Source organism: Acomys minous (assembly GCF_964271855.1).
Source record: "Acomys minous genome assembly, chromosome: 12".
NCBI classification, from domain to species: domain Eukaryota; kingdom Metazoa; phylum Chordata; class Mammalia; order Rodentia; family Muridae; genus Acomys; species Acomys minous.
Window position 1 is genome coordinate 66793885 of NC_140493.1, and position 16612 is coordinate 66810496.

General features: G+C 40.1%; 1 protein-coding gene across 1 annotated transcript in view; it reads right to left on the reverse strand.

The window, feature by feature from the left end:
* LOC311578373 (uncharacterized protein) overlaps positions 1–3763 on the reverse strand; it is a gene marked incomplete at its 5' end in the record, with an annotated part of 29058 nt that extends 25295 nt beyond the window's left edge. The window contains one exon of the mRNA XM_084748207.1: positions 2836–3763. Within this exon, the coding sequence (XP_084604333.1) occupies positions 2836–3763 (928 nt within the window). The remainder of the gene's footprint in view (positions 1–2835) is intronic.
* Between the last annotated feature and the right edge of the window lie 12849 nt (positions 3764–16612).

Consider the following 16612-nt stretch of genomic DNA (forward strand, 5'->3'; position numbering starts at 1 on the left):
TATTATGGGCAGATCTGGGCCCAGGGGTCCTGCTCAAACTATGGCACCAGCCAAGGACAATACATGCAGTAAACTTCGAACCCCTACCCAGATCTAGCCAATGGACAGAACATTCTTCACAGTTGAGTGGAGAGTAGGGGCTGACTTTCACATAAACTCTGGTGCCTCATATTTGACCACATCCCCTGGATAGGGAGTCCTGGCAGCACCCAGAGGAAGGATAGCAGGCTACTAAGAAGAGATTTGATACCCTATGAGCATATACAGGGGAAGGAGATCCCCCTCAGTCATAGTCATAGGGGAGGGAAGTAAAGGGAGAATGGGAGGGAGGGAAGAATGGGAAGATACAAGGGATGGGATAACAATTATGTAATATGAATAAATTAATAAAATATATTTTTAAAAAGATGTGGAATATGAAAAACTAAATTTTGTTTTACTTCCTGTTTTTTCTTTAATTTGCTAGAAATAATGTTTAAATAATGATTAGCTAATAATTCCAGGAAAAGAAAGAAAAATGGCACCAATAACACTGTCATGCAGGAAGATTACAAATATTTCTTCAGGGTCAGGACATGTCAGAAAAGAGAAGAAAGAAATAAAAATAGATGAGATGATAGATTAAAACACGAATTGATGTAAAACAAATAAAGTAGGAAAAATAGTAAGAAGCATTAGGAAAAGGCGTGCCTGAGGTATTTGGATGCAATGGAGCATCAGCTTAGGATTCTGATACATCATTTATTCATATTTAAATATTATACTGTCCTCAACATAGACATTTGGATAAAATAAAAAAAATCTGAGTAAAACAGTAATCAATTTACCTCATTACCCAGCTGTACCACTCAAGGGCATATACACAAATGACACTCCATCCCACTCCAGGGACACTAGCTCAACTATGTCATTGTGGCCTCATTTATAATAGCCAGGAACATGAAATAGCAAAACATCCCCCTCAACTGAAATATGGATAAAGAAAATATTGCAAATTTACACAATGGAATATTACTCAGCTGATAATAAATGACATCTTGAACTTTACAGACAAATGGACACAGTGAGGTAACCCAGACCCAGAAAGATGTATATTCACTTATAAGTGGAATTAGCTGTTAAGCAAATGATAATCAAGCTATAATTCATAGACACAGACAGGTTAGGTAAAAGGCAAGGCTATGTCGGCGATCATGGATCTTTTTGGGAAGGGGAATAGAATAGTTTCTGCAGGTGGACTGGGGGAGGAGTGGGAGGAATCAGATGGGTGGGGCAGAATGAAGGGAGAGAGTGCAGAGACAGAATTGTGGGGCATTTGGGGCAGTGTGGATACCTAGTGCACTAGAATGTTTCTAGAATCTATGAGGGTCACCCTAGTAAGGACTCCTAGTAATGGAAGATGCAGAGTCTGAACTTGCCCTTTTTGTTGTAGCCAGGCACAGCTTCCAGTGGTGGGACCATTTTATATTCAGTTGGGTTGTTGGCTGAGGGGGTCCTGTAAGATCCCCAAACCACACAGGTTGACTGCTAGGATCCAGGTTAGTTCTCTGAAAAGTGATATCTGGGCCCCATTGCCAACGACCCCACCCAAACAGATTTTTGAACATAGAGAGGTGGAAATTGTGCAGGCTTGGAGCCTTCACCCCTATCTTCTAGGCACTTTGGTGAGGGAAGACACTGCAGGCTACAGAAAGAGAAACCTGGACACCAATCCAGCCACAAACCACCCACCTACAGTGTGTTCTCCCTGCAAGATGTACTGCAGCAGGGGTGGTACAGAACCTGTGGGGATCGCCAAACAATATTAGATTTAACTTGAGTCCCTCTCCGAAAGAGGGGCCATGTGTTCCATACGGCGTAGGTGGAAGGGAATCAGAGGCTGAATAAGGAAGCGACCTAGGGTAGAACCAAACATGACTGGAGAAAAAAAATCAATGCAATGACTCCTTATTGATACTCTGCTCCACTTACAGACAGGTTCCTTGTTCAGGTTTTATCAAAGAGGATCCTTCTTGCAGCAGATGCCAAGACCAGCAGTCAAACATTATGCAGATGGAAAGTTTAAATCAGAGGTCTCCACTGGGTCCCTCTCCCGAGAGAGGGAGGGCAAAGATGGGGAGGGAAATTGTAGGAGTCCAAGAGGATAGAGAACACCAGGAGAACATAGTCCCACTGATTCAACTAAACAATGGCTCACAAGAGTTTACGAAGTCTGAAAAGATAAGCATGAGGCCTGCAGGCATCTGTACCACATTATCTGCTGTGTGAGGACTGTTAGCTTGGTGTTTAAGTGAGAGCCCTAACTGTGGGAGGAGGTTATCTATGACTATTTTGCCTGATCTTGGGAGCCATTTCCTCCTATTGTGTTGCCTTAGTCAGGCATGAAATGAAGGCTTTTGCCTTGTCTTATTGTATCTTGTTTTGTGGTGCTTATTCGTCCTCTTTTGAAGGCCTGCTCTTTACTGCAGAGGAAATGGAGGGAGAGCATTTTGATGGTGCTGGAAGGAGCTAGGAGGAGTGGAGGGAGAGTAAACTGTGGCTGGTATGTACTGTTTGAGAGAAAAATCAACTTTCTATAATAAAAAAGAAGTAAGGAGTAGAAATCTAATAGAACAGGGGTTCTTACCTAATGATTTTCTAACATCACACATGCAAGGCAGAGAATGTCATCACTGAGGTCCCCTTCCCTAACTGAACTTCCTTTTGCAAATGGAAATATTATGTAGTATGTTCTTGTATGTGGGAACTCCTGTAGGGATACATTTTGTAATTTTAATATCAATATGTTTGCTATACAAATTTAAGTAAAATCCTAGTGTTGCCATTATAAAGAGATTTTCTTATTGCAAAGGACTCTTATCAGGGCCTCTTTCATGTCTTTGTTCCTCAGGCTGTAGATGAAGGGGTTCAGCATGGGAGTCACCACCGTGTACATCATGGCCATGACAGTCTCCTTCACAGTTGAATTATTAGCTGATGGACATATATAGAGACCAATAATTGTCCCATAGAACAGGGACACCACAGACAGGTGGGAGCCACAGGTGGAAAAGACCTTGTAGATAATTCTGGTAGAAGAAACCTTTATGATAGAGGAGACAATTTGTATATAGGAGACAGCAATGAGTAAGAATGGGATGACAATAACAAACCCTCCCAAGATAAATATCATTAGTTCATTAATATAAGTATCGGAGCAGGCCAATTTGAGCAATTCAGATATGTCACAGAAAAAGTGGTGGATCACATTGTCCTCACAGAATGACAATCTGGCCAAGAGTAAGGTGTGCAACAGGGAATACAGCACAGTAAGTGCCCAGAAGAGCAACACCAGACTCACACAGAGCTTGTGGCTCATGATGCTGGTGTAATGGAGGGGGAAGCAGATGGCCACATAGCGGTCATAGGCCATGACCACAAGGAGGAAGCTTTCCATGTCTCCAAAAACCATTAAAAAGTACATTTGTGTCAAACAACCCATGTAAGAAATGGATGGGTCCTGGCTCTGCATGTTCTGCAGCAACTTGGGCATTGTGACAGAGGAAAAGCAGAGGTCAGAGAAGGACAAGTTGCTGAGAAAGAAGTACATGGGCGTGTGGAGATGGGAGTCCAGGTGAATGAGGATGATGATGATGAGGTTCCCCAGTACAGTGGTAAGGTACATGGACAGGAACAGGGCATAGAACAGGAGCTGGTGCTCTGGGGGGATGGGCAGGCCCAGGAGGAGGAACTGGGAGGTTACAGATTTGTTGCTCATTATCATTCTTCCTTTCCAGTATCCTAAGAAGAAAATATTACGACCTATTAAATTTTAAGACAAAATAAGCATATGTACTTAGCCTATAACAATGGACATGACAGTCATCATATTCATTATAATCTCAAAACTAATGTCTGTAATCATTACAATCAATAGCGGTTTTCTCAACTTTTCTTTAACAGGTTTCTAACTCTCATCCTTTACTAGATAATTCTATGCCATTTCTATCAATATAGAAAAACTAGTGCATTTCTCTTTTACCTCCTGACCAATCTGGGCAACTAGTTCATTAATTTGTAATTTTTCTATGTTATTTTGTATATTGATGTTCTTGAAGAATTTGTATAAACTTTACTATAATAGTTTTAATAAAATTCAAGAAAAAGCTCACATCCTCCAATGCCTTATATAATTGTTTCAAACTATGATATGTATGTCCCTGTAACATAGACTTTTGCTCCAGACTGTTAAGCAACCATATTCCTTCCACTGCATGTGTGACAGGCACCAGAAGCTCAAAAGCCCCAATGGAAATTCATGACACCATTTTATTGTCTCCCAAATATTCTTCATTCTCCTACCTCTCCAGTCCTGCCTAGCATAATAAAATAAATTCTTTTGTCTTAGTCTGACATATGTGAATTTGGATCCATTCATCTTTTTTTACGTTGATGCTGTCATACATTATCCAGAGTCTCTCCTCTGTTCTCACATTTCACCCATTCCTCTCTGTGAGATTATATCAGCATACGAGAATCATGTTTTGTCTTTACTGGAATACAGCAGCAGACTCAATTCACGTCTACATTTTCATGTCTCCCAGTACTTTCCTTCTTCCTCAGCATGCTTCATTTACACTTGGCATTCTAACAGTGGAGTTCTTTAATATCTTTTAAATTTATCTTTTAGATTAGCACTGTTACTCTAAGGATAAGGACAAGCTCCTATCAGGGACACAAAAACGTTTTCATTTTCTCATGTGTGCCAGTTGTATATTCCCATTTGGCCTCACAGTGACACTTGCATTTCTGTCTTCTTCAAGGCTGGTGTTAGGATGCTTCAAATTCCACATTTTATACTTGCTCCTCCTCTTACCTATCACTTCCTGACCACTGTTTATTCTTCATCTGGCTTATCCTCACTCCAATGTCAGGCATATTGCTTATGTATACTCAGATAAATTTATTCTCTCTATACTAAGAAATTCAGCATTGTTATAATCTATATGTATCCCACACAATTAATATTTTGATCACTGCTTTAAGATATCTTTCCATCAAATATAAACAATATGGAGGGAAGGTCATATTTATCTTCATTCTGTTGGTTTATTTACAATCATTCTTAATCTCCAACTCGGGCTAATACTTGTCATGATGCATAAATTTGACCAGTGAAGACTTGTTACCTACTCTCAAACTGATTCAGATTTCTTCAAATTCAATGGTAAGAAAAATCTCCATTTAATTAAAAAGTCTTTAGCAGTTTGCACTAAATTTTAAGCTCTACACTGATCTCCAGAGATCTAATATTTTATTACTTCAGTGTAAGGGTTAATCATTTTTTTACTACTCTTCAGTCATGCTAATGACTCCAAATCATATCCATGTGCCTTAATCCTCAAAATATCATGACATTGGTGCAGAAAGTAGGTAGGATGACAAATGGTATATATTATCAAAACAAGCAATATGTTTCTTTGGAATTTTCACTTGAGTTATGCCCAGATGTCTATACCGTACATGATGGTTAATTTATCTATCTAGTTTGTTAAACCCTGATGCTGATTTTGTACCATACTGGTTGCTATGCAGATATTCTCTAAATGCCATTAAAATCTGTAGACACTGAGAAAACAACTAACACTTCATCACATGGTGAGCTTTCTACATTCAGATGAAGGGATTGGGGGAAAGGACTGTTCAGTGTAGAAAATGTTACACCTTCTGCCTCAGATACAAGTCTATAAATCATCTCTTCTCAGGGACTCCAATGTTCTAGACAGTTCTTCAAATGTTTCCCTTGTCAGTCTGTAACATTATGCAGCCTGTATCCTAGTCACATGCATCACACACACACACACACACACACACACACACACACACACACACACACTGTCCTATGATTCTGTACAAAACTTGCTAATGAATCTGCTACATGTCTCAAAGCTGACAAAATAGGACAAACATCAAGAGATCTAAGCAACTTTCTCTGAAATGCTGCAATCACATCTGACGGCTTGCAACTTTACAAATTGACTTGCTTAATGCAGCTGACTTCAGAGTTTGTACACTTAGACATTGTGCATTACAGGTTAGCATTTCAGAGTGGAAACCATATAGGAAAAATCATCCACTATTTCAAAAGTTGCTCTCTTATGTACCCAAGATGGGCCACAAGCAAACAACACTCCTGCCTCTGATTTCTAGCACTGAGATGACAGGTATGTGTCACCATGACGTTTCTGCCTCACATGCAAACGAACGGTAGCTTTGTGTTACATAAGCATGTGTGAAAAGATCAGAAGCCAAAGAAATCACGATCAACTATGCCAACCAATAGGCCAATGGACTTCAAAACCTTCTTTATATGTTAAGCCTACAGTTCTCAAATGAAACAGCACTTGAAAATCACAAGGGATAGGTTTCTAACATGTGGTGCACCTGCATGTTACTTTGTATGCTGTAGAAGCACTGAGTTTGATTGAGTAGGGCTATTTGTACATTTATATGTACAATGTAATAGATTATATTTATGTCACCCTTGATGGACTGCACTCAGGAACAATCAGATACAATAGCTCTAAAACACAGGCTTTGCAGATAAAGTAAATCATCATCTTGGATGCTAGTTCAGAGTTTGCTGAGTCTCCACAGGTTAACGTACAGTAAACAATCCTTCAGCATGATGGTTGTGAGCTCCATCTCACTGGGCTGTTCTTGTGTTGAAATGGTATGACATTGAGAAAAGAATTACATAATGAGTAATTGTAATGAACCCATCAATATGAAAGGAGTTACATGATGACCATGGAACAAATACTAACACAATATGGGAGAGCCTTTCAAGACATAGAAAGAAGAAAGTTGTTATACCTGAAAAACTGTCCTGCATAACAAAGGAATTCCATATGGATTTACATCAAGACCCAGGCCTGCTTTCTAGAATTCAGCCAGCCCTGTTGTGGTGTGTCACATTTTATGGTTCAGGATCCTGTTCACCCTTGTTTTATTTGGAGGCAGAGGATCTAGCATCTTCTGTCCTCATCACATACTTGCATCATCCGTACTCACACCCCTCTGCTGCCATCCCTGAGCCTTATGAGCTCTGCATCCCAGAGGAGTCCAGATCCTGTGTAACTCATTAAAGATATAGTAATTACCCAGGACCTTTCCAGGACCAATTTACCCCAGGGATCTCTAGTTGAGACCAATTATAGCACCAATAACTCCTTTATACACTTAGGAGAAGGTAGAGTTTAAGAAACAACAACAAACAACAGAAATAAACAAATACCAAAAACAGCCACAAAAGCATGGAAAGATGCATACTTGTTACCTGTTCAGGTACTAAATAGGGATTCTGCTTGATTGTAGCCCATTTTGTTGGGGGAGCAGTGAGAAGGGGTGAGTGAAAACTGCCCCAAATGATCAAGAATCGTTCTGATTACTATTGCATTAAAGTGTTTAACACAACAAAAAGTAGCCCAAGAATCCTTGAGTAGTTTTAAATTTTGGCTGCGAGCTTGCCCTTTAATTGCTGAGCCATCTCTCCAGACCATCCAACAGTAGTTTTTACTTCCATTAATCTATTTGTTTACTCACTTCACAGCCTGTTTGTACCCTTCCCTCTTCTCTTCCCAGTCCCATCCTTGAGCTATCCTCCTGATTATCCTCTCCCATTTGCCACAGAGAAGGGAAGCCCATTCATGGGTACCACCCTACCCTGGCACATGAAATTGAAGTAGGACCAAGTGCATCCTCTCCCACTCAGGGCAAACAAAGCAGCCCAGATAGGGGAAAGAGATCCAAAGGCAGGCAACAGTCAGAGATAGACCCTACTCCTGTTGTTGGGGGACCCACATGATGACCAAGTTTCAAATTTGCTACATATATGTAGGTGGCCTAGGTCCAGCCATGCATTCTGTTTGATTGTTGGTTCAGCCTCTGTGAGCCCCTCTGGGTGCTGTGCATCTTTTTGTGGTGTTCTTGAACTCTCTGGCTCCATCAATCTTTTCTTCCACTTTTATTTCTTTCCTTATTTCCTCAATAACCTAGTAGCCAATGAATAGAGAGATGTTCAGTTTCCATGAGTCTGTAGGCATTAAGTACTTTCTGTTGTTGTTGAACTCCAGCTTTAACTCATGGTGGTCTGACGAAATACAAAGAGTTGTTTCAATTTTCTTTTATCTGTTGAGGCTTTCTTTGTGACCTATTATGTGGTCAGTTTTGGAGAAGGAACTATGAGTTGCTGAGAAGGTAAGTTCCTTTGTGCTTGGATGGGGTATTTTGTAGGTATCTGGTAGGTCCATTTGATTCATAATGCTGTTAGTTTCATTATCTTTCTGTTTACTTTCTGTTTTGATGGCCTGCCCATTGGTGAGAGAGTGGTGTTGAAGCCTCCCACTCTTAATATGTGAGATTCAATGTGTGATTTAAGCTTTAGCAATATCTCTTTTATGACTGTGTGTGCCATCACATTTGGGGCATAGATTTTCATAACTGGGTTGTCATATTGGTGGATTTTTACTTTGATGAGTATGAAGTATTCTTCCCCATGCCTTTTGGTTAATTTTGGTTGTATGTCTCTTTTATCAAATATTAGAGTGGCTAATACAGCTTGCTTCTTAGGTCCTTTTGTTTGAAAAAGGTCTTTTCTAGCTCTTTACTCTGAGGTAATGGCTATAATTTTTGTTTAGGTGTGTTTCGTGTACGCAGCAGAATGATGGGTCCTGTGTTTGCATCTATTCTTCTAGTTCATGTCTTTTTGGTTGGGAAATTGAGTCCATTGATGTTGAGAGATATTAATGATCAATGATTTTTAATTTTTTTTATTTTGGTGGTGACTGTGTGTGTGTGTGTGTGTGTGTGTGTGTGTGTGTGTGTGTGTGATTTTTGTTTTTTGTGCTGTAGAATTATTTATTTCCCGTGTTTTCTTTTTTTAACCTCCTTGGGTTGGAGATTTTCTTCCAGTGTCTTTTGTAGGGCTGGATTTGTGGTTAGTTACTGTGTGAATTTGGTTCTGTCACAGAATATCTTGTTTTCTCCATCTATGGTGATTAAAAGTTTTGCTGGGTATAGTTTTCTGGGCTGACTTCTGTGGTCTCTTAGAGTCTGCAATGTATCTTCCCAGGCCCTCCTGGCATTGAGTGTCTGTTGTGAAGGCAGGTGTAATTCTGATATGTCTGCCTTTATGTTACTTTACCCTTTTACCTTGCTGCTTTTAATATTTTTCATTTTTTTCTGTACATTTAGTGTAGGAGGATTTTCTTTTCTGGTCCAACTATTTTGTCTTCTGCCAGGGACCAAACGGCCCGTGGCCGACCCCCACCCATTCAGCATCTGCAGCAAACATCCTGCTTGGCCACTCACTAGGCACGCAAGGCATCCAGCTTAGCCCTGAGAAGAGAGCGATCCGATCCTGAGATAACCACAGAGACATCCTGCTTTGCCTCAACCAGGAAGACCCCTCCCCCTGCAGATGTTCCAGGGGCTCAACCCCAGAAGATTCTGTACTTTTCCATTTACCCTCCTTGCTTACCCCCGCCCTCCCTAAAGCAGGTTTTAAAAAGCCTGCCCTTACCCTCAATAAACGGCTCTTGACAAGCTACGGTTTCCCTGAGCCCTGCGTCTCTCTCGCCCATTTCTTTATCCACAGGTTGCGACCCCCCTCAGCCCCCCCAATAACTCGACCAGCCGGACTGGTTAGTGTTCTGTAATCTCCTTTTATGTTTATTGGCATCTCTTTCTTTAGCTTGTGGAAGTTTTCTACGATTTTGTTGAAAATATTTTCTAGGCATTGAAGCTGAAAGTCTTCTTCTATTCCTATTATTTTTTAAATTTTAAGTTGTGTTCCAGATTTCGTGGATGTTTTTGTCAGGAACTTTTTATATTCAACAGTTTTTGGCTGATGTACCAATTTCTTCAATAGTATTCTCTGTGGCTCTATGGTTGTGATTCTCTCTTCCATCTCTTGTATTCTATTGATGAATATTGCATCTGCAGTTTATGTTCTCTACAGTTCGTTTCTATCTCCAGGGTCCCCTCAGTCTGTGTTTTCATTATTACTTCTATTTCTGTTTTTGAGTCTTGAATCACTTGATTAATATCCTTCAACTTTTTCCCCATGTATTTCTTAAGGAATTTATTTCCTCTTTAAAGATCTCTATAATCTTATAAGTTTGGAATAAAGTATTCTTCTTGTGCTTTGACTGTATTAGGATATCCAGGGCTTGTTTTAGTAGAATATTTAGGGCCTGGTGATTGCACATTGCCTTGGCTCTTGTTGATTATGTTCTTTTTTTTTTTTTTTTTTTTTTTTTTTTTTTTTTTTTTTTTTAAATTAATTTATTCATATTACATCTTGATTGTTAGCCCTTCCCCTGTTTCCTCCCATTCCTCCCTCCCTCCCACTTCCCCCCTTCTCCCCTCCCCTATGTCTGTGATTGAGGGAGACTTCTTCCCCCTATGTATGCTCTAAGATTATTGAGTCTCTTCTTGGTAACTTGCTATCCTTCTTCTGAGTGCCACCAGGCCTCCCCATCCAGGGGACATGGTCAGAAAAGGGGCACCAGAGTTCACGTGAGAATCAGATCTCACTCTCCCCTCAACAGTGGAGAATATCGTGTTCGTCGGCTAGGTCTTGGTAGGGGTTCGAAGTTTACTGCCTATTTCTCCTTGGCTGGTGCTTTAGTTTGAGGAGGACCCCAGGACCCAGATCTGCCTGTCATAAAGTTCTTCTTGTAGGTTTCCAGGACCCTGTGGGTCCTGTTATTTCCCCATTCTTCCATGCTACTCTCGCCTAAAGTCTCAATAGGATGTCCTCTCCTCTGACCCACTTTCTTGGTAAGTAAGGTTTTTCATGGGACGTATCCCTTGGACTAGTGTTTTGATATAAGTGAGTATATACCGTTTGTCTCTTTTTGCTTCTGGGTGAACTCACTCATTATGATAATTTCTAGGTCAATCCATTTGTCCACAAATTTCGGGAATTCCTCGTTTTTAATAGCTGAGTAATACTCCATAGTGTAAATGTACCATAGTTTCTTAGTCCATTCTTCTACTGAGGGACACTTAGGCTGTTTCCATGTTCTGGCTATTGTGTATAAAGCAGCTATGAACATGGTTGAGCATATGTCCCTGTTGTGTGTTCGAGCATTTTCTGGGTATATTCCAAGGAGTGGGATAGCTGGGTCTTGAGGAAGCCCTATTCCCATTTTTCTGAGAAAACGCCAGATAGCTTTCCAAAGTGGTTGTACTAGTTTGCATTCCCACCAGCAGTGAAGGAGTGTTCCTCTCTCTCCACATCCTCGCCAACATGTGGTGTCATTTGAGTTTTTGATCTTAGCCATTCTGATGGGTGTAAGATGGAATCTCAGTGTCGTTTTGATTTGCATTTCTCTGATGCCTAACGAGGATGAGCATTTCTTTAAGTGTTTCTCAGCCATTTGATATTCCTCTGTTGAGAATTCTCTGTTTAGTTCTAAGCCCCATTTTGCAATTGGGTTGTTTGGTTTTGTAGTGTTTAATTTCTTGAGTTCTTTATATATTTTGGATATTAAACCTTTGTCAGATGAAGGGTTGGTGAAGATCTTTTCCCAGTCAGTAGGCTGTCGCTTTGTTCTCTTGACAGTGTCTGCTGCCTTACAGAAGCTTCTCAGCCTCATAAGGTCCCATTTATTAATTGTTGACATTAAGGCCTGGGCTGTGGGTGTACTGTTCAGGAAGTTGTTTCCTGCGCCTATGTGTCCCAGGCTCTTCCCCACTTTTTCCTCTAACTGAGTTAATGTCTCTGGTTTTAAGTTGAGGTCTTTAATCCACTTGGACTTGAGTTTTGTGCATGGTGACAAATAAGGGTCTAATTGCATTTTTCTACATGTAGACATCCAGTTAGACCAGCACCATTTGTTGAAGATGCTATCATTTTTCCATTGAATAGATTTGGCTTCTTTGTCAAAAATCAAGTGAGCAAATGTGTGTGGGTTCATCTCCGGGTCTTCAATTCGATTCCATTGATCCACCAGCCTATTACTTTGCCAGTACCATGCTGTTTTAATTACTGTTGCTCTGTAGTACAGCTTGAGATCAGGTATGGAGATTCCTCCGGAGGATCTTTTATTGTATAGGATTGTTTTTGCTATTCTGGGTTTTTTATTTCTCCATATGAATTTGAGAATTAATCTTTCAATATCTTCAAAATATTTTGTAGGTATTTTGATAGGGATTGCATTGAATTTGTAAATTGCTTTTGGTAAGATGGCCATTTTTACTATGTTAATTCTCCCGATCCATGAACAAGGTAAATCCCTCCATCTTCTGATGTCATTTTCAATCTCTTTCTTCAAAGGTTTGAAGTTTTTTTCAAATAAGTCCTTCACTTGCTTGGTTAAAGTTATTCCTAGATATTTTATATTGTTTGTGGCTATCGTGAAGGGAGTAGTTTTCCTAATTTCTTCCTCTGCCTGTTTGTCATTTGTATACAGAAAGGCTACTGACTTTTTTGAGTTTATTTTGTATCCTGCCAATTTGCTGAAGGTGTTTATCAGCTGCAGGAGTTCTCTGGTGGAATTTTGGGGATCGCTTATGTACACTATCATATCATCTGCAAATAGGGATAATTTGACTTCTTCCTTTCCCATTTGGATCCCCATGATCTCCTTTTGATGTCTTATTGCTCTGGCTAGAACTTCAAGAACTATATTGAAGAGATATGGGGACAGAGGGCAGCCTTGTCTGGTTCCCGATTTTAGAGGGATTTCCTTGAGTATCTCTCCATTTAATTTAATGTTGGCTGTTGGTTTGCTGTAAATAGCCTTTATTATGTTTAGATAAGTGCCTTGTATTCCCGATCTCTCCAGAACTTTAAACATAAATGGGTGTTGGATTTTGTCAAATGCTTTTTCTGCATCAAGAGAGATGATCATGTGGTTTTTCTCTTTCAGTTTGTTTATATGATGGATTACATTGATGGATTTCCGTATGTTAAACCATCCCTGCATGCCTGGAATGAATCCTACCTGGTCATGGTGGATAATGTCTTTGATATGCTGTTGTAATCGCTTTGCGAGTATTTTGTTGAGTATTTTTGCATCAATGTTCATAAGAGAAATTGGTCTGAAATTCTCTTTTTTTGTTGGGTCTTTGTGAGGTTTAGGTATCAATGTAATTGTGGCCTCATAGAAGGAATTTGGTAATGTTCCGTCCATTTCTATCTTTCGGAATAGCTTGACTAGTATCGGTATTAACTCCTCTTTGAAGGACTGGTAGAATTCTGCGCTGAAGCCATCTGGCCCTGGGCTTTTTTTGGTTGGAAGACTATCAATGGTTGCTTCTATTTCTATAGGCGAAATAGGGCTATTTAATTTGTTTATCTGGTCTTGGTTCAATTTTGGCAAATGGAATCGGTCGAGAAATTTGTCCATTTCCCTTAAATTTTCGAATTTTGTGGCATAAATGCCTTTAAAGTAGGTTCTTACGATTCTTTGTATTTCTTCAGTATCTGTTGTTATGTCTCCCTTTTCATTTCTGATTTTGTTAATTTGGATAGTGTTTCTCTGTCTTTTCGTTAGGTTGGCTAACGGTTTGTCTATCTTGTTAATTTTCTCAAAGAACCAGCTCTTGGTTTTGTTGATTCTTTGGATTGTTCTCTTTGTTTCTAATTTATTGATTTCAGCCCTGAGTTTGATTATTTCTAGGCGTCTACTCCTCTTGGGTGTTTCTGCTTCTTTTTTTTCGAGAGCTTCCAGATGTGTTGTTAAGTTGTTTATGTGGGATGATTCCATTTTCTTTTTAAAGGCACTTAGTGCTATGAATTTTCCTCTTAGCACTGCTTTCAGTGTGTCCCACAAATTTGAATATGTTGTTCCATCATTTTCATTGAGTTTCAGGAAGTCTTTAATTTCTTCCCTTATTTCTTCCATGACCCATGTGTCATTAAGTAGAAAGTTGTTTAGTTTCCACGTGTTAGTATGCTTTTTGTTATTTCTGTTATTGTTGAAGTCCAGCCTTAGACCATGGTGATCTGATAAGATACAAGGTATTATTTCAATCTTCTTGTATCTGTTGAGGTTTGCTTCGTGACCAACTATGTGATCAATTTTAGAGAATGTTCCATGGGGTGCTGAGAAAAAGGTATACTCCTTTGCGTTTGGGTGGAAAGTTCTGTAGATATCTGTTAGATCCATTTGATTCATGACATTGGTTAATGAGGTTATTTCCTGGCTTAGTTTTTGAATCAAAGACCTATCCTTGAGTGAAAGTGGGGTATTGAAGTCGCCCACTATTAATGTGTGGGTATCAATAAGTGGGGCAAGCTTTGTTAATAACTCTTTTACAAATGTGGGAGCCCTTGTATTTGGAGCATAGATGTTCAAAATCGTGATGTCTTCTTGGTTGACTTTACCTTTGACGAGTACGAAGTGTCCATCCTCATCCCTTTTGATTAATTTTGGTTGAAAGTCTATTTTATTAGATATTAGAATGGCTACCCCAGCTTGTTTCTTGTGACCATTTGCTTGGAATATTTTCCCCCAACCCTTTACTCTGAGGCAATGTCTGTCCTTGTGGTTGAGATGTGTTTCTTGAATGCAGAAGAATGTTGGGTCGTGTTTATGCAACCACTCCATTAGTCTGTGTCTTTTTATTGGAGAATTGAGACCATTGACATTGAGAGATATTAATGACCAGTGATTGGTAAGTCCCTTCATTTTTGGTATTTGTAAGAGTCAAGATTTTGTGAGGTTGTGATTTTGCAATGGTATAGTTACCCATTTCCTATGTAGTTTTGGTTGTAGACCAGTTGGGGTAGAGTTTTCCTTCTAGTAACTTCTGTAAAGTCGGATTTGTGGCTAGGTACTGTTTGAATTTGTTTTTGTCATGGAATATCTTGTTTTCACCATCAATGGTTATTGATAATTTTGCTGGATATAGTAGTCTTGCCTGGTATCTGTGTTCTCTTAGGGTTTGCAGAACCCCTGTCCAGGCCCTTCTGGCTTTCATGGTCTCTGCTGAGAAGTCAGGAGTAATTCTGATAGGTTTGCCTTCATACGTTACTCGGCCTTTTTCTCTTGCCGCTTTTAATATTTTTTCCTTGTTCTGTATATTTTGCGTTGTTATTATTATGTGACGGGAAGATTTTCTTTTCAAGTCTATTCTGTTTGGTGTTCTGTAGGCCTCTTGTATGCTCGTATGCATCTCCTTCTTCAAATTGGGGAAATTTTCTTCTATTATTCGATTAAAGATATTTTCTGGACTGTGGAGTCGGTTGCCTTCTCTTTCCTCTATCCCTATTATTCTCAAGTTTCGTCTTTTCATGTTATCTTTTATTTCATGAATGCTTTGTGTCAGGAGCTTTTCAGATTTAGCATTTTCCTGGATGGTTGATTCCAGTTCTGCGATTGTATCTTCAAGTCCCGATATTCGTTCTTCCATCTCTTGCAATCTGTTAGATAATGCCACCTCTGAGATCTTTGTTTTCTTCTTTGATGCCTCTTGATCACGTTTTTCTTCTGTGTGTTCCTGTATCATAGCTTCCATTTTTATCTTCATGTCTTGGACTGTTTTAATGATTTCCTTCATCTGGTTATTTATATTTTTCTGAAATTCTTCAAATGCCTCTTTATATGATTCTTTTAACTCTTCAGCCCTCTTGTTTGCCTCCTCCTGCAATTGTTTACAGATTTTAATTGATTCTTCCTTTATCATTGTCTTTACTAGGGCTTTGAGGTCCTTTTCTTGACTATCCATTGCTGTTAGGTTCTCCAGGTTGTTTTCATTGGGAATGCTGGGATCTGGAGATGCCAAACTGTTTTGGTTTTTGTTAGCATTCTTTCGTTGTCCTCTTGTCATTTTGATGTCTCTGATGTTGGAAGATATTTTGTAGTGACCTTCGCTGGTTGAGAGTGGTTAATTGATGACTGATTATAGGTCAGGTGCTCTTGCCTGTGGGGATCAAGGAGTATTTCCGTGGAACAGGTAGTTGATCTGGTTTCCCTTCTGGTGATTTTCCTCTGCACCGTGGGCTCCCGGCTGAGTCATCCAAAGTAGATTTCTCTTTGGATTTTACTGCTGTGATTCAGATCAGCAGTTTTGGGACCTAGATTAAGGTCCACACACAGACGTTCTGGTTGTGTAGGTTGATCTCTGCTGCCTGTCCTTCCTGTGGCTTTGTAGTCAAGATCCCAGGTAAATCAGATCTTCTGGAGGTGTAGCTGTCTTTTAGGTCTGTCTCTATACCCTGTAGAGGTGTTCACCTTCTCCCAGAACTCTATGCCTGGAGGGACCAAGGTCGCTCCTGGTCCGCAATTAGATACTGCAAGCAAGACCCACGTTTTTTCTCTTGATATTGTGAGATTGCCTGCCTTGTTTGGGCCAAGAGCCCCTGATAAGCTCTCTATTCCAGGGAGTGCAGGACCAGTGCCTTGTGACTGGGTGGGTAGGCCCAATAGCAGGAAAGCTGTGCAGAGCTCTGGAGAAAGCCTGCGGGTTGGAACCAGATCTTCCCGCCGAGCTCTGATGCTCCACTAATGCTCTGGGTCAGCAATTAGACACTGCAAACACGACCCACCCAAGTCTCGACTCCCGATAATGTGAGAGTGCCTGCCTTGGTCGGGCCAAGGGCCCCGGATCAGCTCTC